Genomic DNA, 6,945 nt, shown 5'->3' with positions numbered 1-6,945 from the left:
TTTTGCAGTGACTGCTTCACTATCTGTGGTACTAAAATTATCAGACCCAATGTTTCCTGAACAAAGTTTCAGAAAAACTCATCCCATTTTCGTCGCCAAAATTCTGTTGTGTGGGTGTGAACATTAACTACAATGTACTTCAATCTCTAAATATTCTCCTTATTAACACATTCTTTAAACCCCATTTTTGAATATCCACTGTCATGCAGGAAGAGAACATAAAAAAAAGAAAATGAAAAGAATAAGGCACATAAACCCCAAAATAACTCATCAGTGTAATAAAAAAATATCTTGCCATCAAGTCAAGTCAACTTTTTTACAATGCAGATTGTTCCAAAGCAGCTTCACAGTGTTAAACAGGAAAATAATGCAACACAATTTGATTCGGCTGTACAGCCGCTCTGGAGAAAACAGTGTCATTTAGCTCATTTCATTTATCATACAGTGACAATGTGGGCAGATCAGTAATTTAGTTTATATGGTTAATTTAGTTTACTAATCAGATTTATTAGGATATTTAGTTGAAAACATAGTGTCCCCACCTGAGCAAGCCAAGCCAAAGGCGACAGTGGCAAGGAACCAAAACTCCATCAGGAGCATAATGGAGAAAAATAAACCTTGGGAGAAACCAGGCTCAGTCGGGGTGCCAGTTCTCCTCTGGCCAATTAACAAACAACGCATGATTATTATTCTGGAAACTTTACAGGTCGGGTCGTATTAGATCGGATGATCGATTGATCGATTCATATTAGATTAATCTGTCATATTAGATCAGAATATTCAAAAGATCGGAGGCAACACGCCGGAGAAGGGTTTATTGAGGATGACGTATCGATTAAACAATTATTAAATAGGAATATTCAAACAATCAGAGTCATCACGCTGGAGATGGGTTTATTGAGGATGACATATCGATTAGACAATTATTAAATTGCAATATTCGAAAGATCGGAGTGATCACGCCATCACAATTAAAGGGTAACTTCAGTGATTTAGCATTAAGCTTTGTATTTAAACTGGGTCATTTATGCAGTAGAAATGTGAAATTATTTTTGAATTTGGTGCCTTCTAGACTGAGAAAAGACAGAAAATGTATTTTTGTCTCATGTGGATGAAAGACAACAACTCCCAGAATGCCCTTGCTTCGCTGCCCTACGAGGTCACTCCCTACACCGTCGTTTTGATCTTCATAGTAATACAATCATTTCGTTCAGTTAGAGAATAAACACTACAATTAAAAACTGAACGTGTCTTTTCAATAAAGTGTGAGTGAGCCGAACGAAAGTCACGGCACAGACGCAGCAGTGTCAGATTTCATTCCTCACGAAGAGCTGAGGTAACGTTAAGCGCCAGTCTGGCACGTTTTCAGATCGCATATGGAAGCTAAACTATCACAGGAATTCATTGAAAAGTTGAAACACTCACTTTACTCTGCACCGCGCTCCGTTATGAATGTCCGTGCGGCCGTCTGTGTCTTACACTCTGTGCGTGAGATCTCTCCCCTATGGGCGGGTTGATAACATGCGGAACAGCTCCATCTAGTGGCTGTAGTCTTTAGCCTCTGGCCAAAAAATCCTCTGATGACGTAAAATGACGATATTTGTGTCATCTGAGGATTTTTTCCAGAAATAAAATGCATAATTCTCTTGTCTCAGGGGGATATGAGGGGGGAAAGTACCATAATTTGAATATACTACCGGGTTTCTACTGATACAAAGCCTAATGCTAAATCACTGAAGTGACCCTTTAAATCTGTGTGAAGGAGATTTTTGAAATTACTCCTTTTTCTGCAATGTCTTTCCAGAATGAGTTTGCAAATGACATTTCAGGTCTGCTCGATATGTGAAGCTTTTCTCACACTGAAGACATGTGAAAGGCTTCTCTCCAGTGTGAACTCTTATGTGCGTCTTAAGGCTTTGTTTAACTGTGAAACTCTTTCCACACTGAGGGCAGGTGAACGGCTTCTCTCCAGTGTGAACTCTCACATGAACATTAAGGTTTGATTTGTTTGTGCAAGTCTTTCCACAGAGATGGCACATAAAAGGCTTCTCTCCAGTGTGAGTTATTACATGATTCCTAAGGTGATCACTGTCTGTGAAACTCTTTCCACACTGATGACATATAAAATTGTTGTCTCTTGAGTGAATCCTAATGTGGGTATGAAGGGCGACTCTTTGTCTGAAACTCTTTCCACAATGATCACATGTGAAAGGCCTCTCTCCAGTGTGAGTTCTCATGTGGGAATTAATAGTTGCTATATGTGAAAAGCTCTTTCCACATTGAGGGCATGTGAAAGGCTTTTCTCCAGTGTGAATTCTCATGTGGATTTTAAGGCTTGCTTTTCGAATGAAAATCTTTCCACACTCTTGGCAGGTGAAAAGGTTCTCTCCAGTGTGAATTCTCATGTGGGCTTTAAGTCTTTCTTTTTGAGTAAAACTTTTTTCACATTGTTGGCAGGTGAAAGGGTCTTTTACTGTGTGAACTCTCATATGTTTATTAAGGTTTCCTTTTTCAGTGAAACCTTTTCCACACTGTTGGCAGGTGAAAGGCTTCTCTCCTGTGTGAATTCTCATGTGGACTTTAAGGTTTCCATGTTGATCGAAACTCTTTCCACACTGTTGGCAGGTGAAATGACTTCTAGTTCCCGTCGTTTGTGATGAAGTATTTTCAGTCTGTGAGCAACTAAAGAAATCATGGTGATTCTCATACTGATCTTTCTCTTCCTTTTCATTCAGTTCTTGACTCTCTTCATTCAGGGCTATCGGGTCTAGGGTGAAAAAAAAAACCTAATTAACCTGTTTAAAGGCACAATAAACAGATATCTGAACATTAAGACATTTAAAGCATTAAAACCCAACATAAAGCATCCAAACCAACAACAATTATGCTAAATCCTATACCCACTAAACTAACATAAGAGGTGTTACCTGAAATCTCAGAACTTCTCAATTTCCTCTCTCTCTATCCAGTCAAGCAAATCCACCATGTTGTTGTGATTCGAAATAAAGTTTTTCAGGCAAGAATGTAGTTATTTAAACCTTGAATATGTGACTCACATATGAATATAGCGCCTATTTTATTTTGTTATTGAAGCAAATTGTTTTATACCAGACTGCTTTGTGAACGAGGGTCAATACAAAGAGACAATAGAAATCTGGTTTTGCTATAAAGTTATTACTCAAGGATGGATCAGTACTAACTGTTCGTGATCCAGCTTATAGTCTCCGGAGCGTTACTGGTCACGGCAGTAATGAACGGGAGAACACACACTTTATTACAGTTTATATGAGTTGTTTTACGGATATAAAGTTTACCAGTTTATTACATAAATATATTTTTATTTGTTTAGCATTAAAAACAATTGTGATGCTTTTTATTGGAAAGTTAACATAGCCAAAGAGATCGACAGTTGATAAATAGTCTTGAATGCCCTATATAGCTATCATATATTAGCTTCTGTAAAAACCGTAGCATGACTAGCAAGCTTGTATTGACTTAGTGACTATGACATGATTATTAATTCTAGCCAGCACAATAAACTGTAGCACATTTGTTTTGAAAGCTTGAGACACACATTTCACATTTTTAATAGTCAGACATAACAGAGAGGCCATCATAATAATTGACTGTTAAAATACCACGTGTTAGATTGTGTCATGTACTGTATAGTCTACATTAAGTGATTTCAAGCACACAGCTCAGTGTAGGCAATAGTACAAAATATTTATTCAAATTAAAAACAAGTTGGTTAAAGTTGCAGTCCGTAACTTTTAACGGTTAATAAACAGAACTGCATGTGTCTTGCGGAAGAACATTGCAGCCGGAGCTACTTCTCTGTTTATGTCTATGGCGAGTCACGCAGGGACTGTGCTCCTCCGCAGTGGTTCCTACTACACCAGTCTGAAATAGTCCCAATATAAACACTTATTATAAATGTACCATAACGATTCAGGGTAAGACAAAAACACGGTTTGGAAAATGGATTCATGTTGTACATTCTCAATATATCATTTTTGTATATCTTGAACAGCTTTAAGTACTAGGCTTAGGCCTAATTTATGTCTATATATTTTTATGAAATTAACTTAAAATGTTTAATCTCACCAATTGGCCTCTCTCTCTCTCTCTCTTCAAGAACCATAACAACACAGGAAGTTAGATCCTTTGCAGCATGTGGTGCATTTCTTTTAGCAAAGACTTCCACTGCCTGTTCTTCTTTGTTTCACCCAAAAAAGTTGAACAAAATGAAGTCCCATTTGGAGAGCCATTTCAAATGTGCAGCTCTCAATGAATGTAACATTTGCAAACATTATTTTCGTAAATGCAAATTGAGTTATGTATGTAATATGTATAATATGCATGAAAATCTGCCTTAAAGTCACGATTATTTCAACTTGAGCAATGAATCCAAACAACTGCATTAATGTTTTGTTTTTGTTAACAGATTCTTTATTCTATATTTTAGGTATTCATAATTTACACTGATCATCATCATAATAATACTACAGTTTATTGTTCTTATAATTTTGAACTCAACAGGAAGACTTCAAAGTGGTTTCTTCAGAAGTCCTCTTGCCAGGTGCCTGTCTACCTTGACAGTAAAGAACAACAGGACACCCTTTTTGCTTCTCTGAAGTCATTTACAATTTTAGTGAAGTGGAAGAAATTAATTGAGTGATAGAGAAACACTTGAGAAAAGAGGGGAGAACATCCAATTGGTAGGTAGTGCTGCTACATACTTCACAATCTGGGCTTTAAATATTCAAATGTCAGGAAAAGTCAAGAACATGTTATTTCGATTTAGATTTCTTGCATCTCTCGCCATTATTATTATTATTTTTTTCATTATGTTTTATTTTTTCTTTATTTACATGAAAGTTTCAAGAACCCTTTGTTCCCACAGCATAATTTTTTTGTTGTTGCAAATCTTTGAACAGTACACAATAACAGTAATACGAACATTAATTGGTATGAAGATTGATATTATTTTTTTATATTATGTGTGTGTGTGTGTGTGTGTGTGTGTGTGTGTGTGTGTGTGTGTGTGTGTGTGTGTGTGTGTGTGTGTGTGTGTGTGTGTGTGTGTGTGTGTGTGTGTGTGTGTGTGTGTGTTTTTGCAGTCAGGACCTTGGAGACTAAAAAAGGTCTCCCTTTGGTTTCATAACAATAACTTTTGAAAGCAAAATGATAGACAAATAATTTCAATTTTTTTCCCAGTGTTTGCTGCCATCTAGCAGAATCAAATGGAACTTACAGGATTCAAAGATAAAAAACAACAACACAAAGTTTTTGGTGTTTATTTAGATAAGTTAAACACATAAAATAGCTTTTATTACATTTGCTTTTGTCTTTTAAAAGTGTTTCCTTTAAAATGACACCAATGTTTTGTATTTAATTCACTGTATGTGGGTAAGGAGAGCCTTGGGTATGTCCCATTTCAGAAATCCAAAATAACCCAAAGAGCTTAAGACTTAATAATACGTTTGATTTGATAAATGAGATCTCTGATTGTGTGTAGTCCCCTCTTTTCCTATTGTGACAACACTAATGTAAAAAGATTTTGTTAAATATGGTTGCATAATTAAGAAATTAATGGTTTCCATTACATTTAATTCAAAAGTAATTGTGTTTAAAGTTACACAAATAATTATTTTGTTTTAGGTTGTTTACATATTTTCTGACTTTAATGTGTGACAGTGTGTTCCCAACTTGGAGCAAGGGGCTTCTCAAGTGAAATAAAAGCAAGGTTAGCATTTAGCTGGTCATGTGATCTCAACATATTCCAGAAACACCACTCATTTCTGTAGAGATGGACGTTTTAATAAGGATTCAATCAAATGCCGGAGTTCAGCTTTGAGAATGAAACCAACCTGTTTGTGTCTCAGTATCTTCCTGTTTCACTCTGAATGTTTCTTCAATCTTCATGTCTTCACTCTCCTCTTTAATAAACGCCATCTTTATAATAGTGTGTCACATGGATATCAGTTGCTTCACCAGGAGTTTTTTCTGTGTTTGGTCATTCTGTCATGATTAAGATGAGAATAATTAACAGAGAGAAAAATAAATCCAAACAAAAAAACAAACAAACAAAAAAACAACAACAACCCCACACCCCCTTAAAAGATTACACTTTAATCAAAACGTTTGCTTTAGTGTTTGTTTTCTCGTTGCATTTACTGTATTGACCAGCATGGGACGTCAGCTTGCGGCGATTCATGCGCTTCGAATCAGTGAATCATTTTGCGTAGTAATTGATTCAGTCGACACCTGACTTTAAAAAAAGATCCGTTTCTCCATCACAACTTGCAGTGACTGAATATGATAAACTGGTCCACGATATGTGGAGAGAAATGAGACGCACCTTTTCTGTTACTCATGTGTGGATGCGCTTTAATCACGAAAACGTTCATAAATGTTATATAACGAATTTTAATGCTACATTCAATAGTTAAACATAAGTTTAAAAAATGTTTAAATGATAAAAGTAGTGGAACGGTTTACACTGATTTAAACACTTCAAACACAAACCTTTCTCCAGCCGAATCACAGACGCAGGAGCGCGACGCAGCTTTATGACGTCACATCACCCCTCCAAAATAAAAGTCCTATTCATACGAAGTGTATAGAAATTAACATACAAGTAAGAAAACATAAGCAGGATTCAGAGTGGAATTCTTGGTGAAGTACATATCTAAATGCATATTGTTTAATAATGTGCTGAGAATAATATGTGAGATTTTGTCTTAATGACACACTAGTGTTTGTGTGCAGAAACCATACAAGTTTTTTTTCAGTAACAAACCGATTTTTGTTTTCACACACACACACACACACACACACACACACACACACACACACACACACACACACACACACACACACACACACACACACACACACACACACACACACACACACACACACACACACACCTTTCTTAAAATG

General features: G+C 36.3%; 1 protein-coding gene across 1 annotated transcript; it reads right to left on the bottom strand.

The window, feature by feature from the left end:
* Positions 1-256: 256 nt before the first annotated feature.
* On the bottom strand, positions 257-6,557 carry LOC307126428 (uncharacterized protein). Its single transcript, XM_079816934.1, has 3 exons — positions 6,529-6,557; positions 5,871-6,021; positions 257-2,767 (listed from the first exon to the last, which is right to left on the bottom strand). Exons 2-3 carry the CDS (start codon positions 5,953-5,955, stop codon positions 1,776-1,778), a joined length of 1,077 nt encoding a protein of 358 aa, XP_079673060.1. The 5' UTR covers positions 5,956-6,021; positions 6,529-6,557; the 3' UTR covers positions 257-1,775.
* Positions 6,558-6,945: the final 388 nt, after the last annotated feature.

Source organism: Gobio gobio (assembly GCF_949357685.1).
Source record: "Gobio gobio genome assembly, chromosome: 5".
Taxonomy (NCBI): domain Eukaryota; kingdom Metazoa; phylum Chordata; class Actinopteri; order Cypriniformes; family Gobionidae; genus Gobio; species Gobio gobio.
The sequence above is the reverse complement of the archived record's forward strand: the minus strand, read 5'-3'. Positions and strand labels throughout refer to the sequence as shown.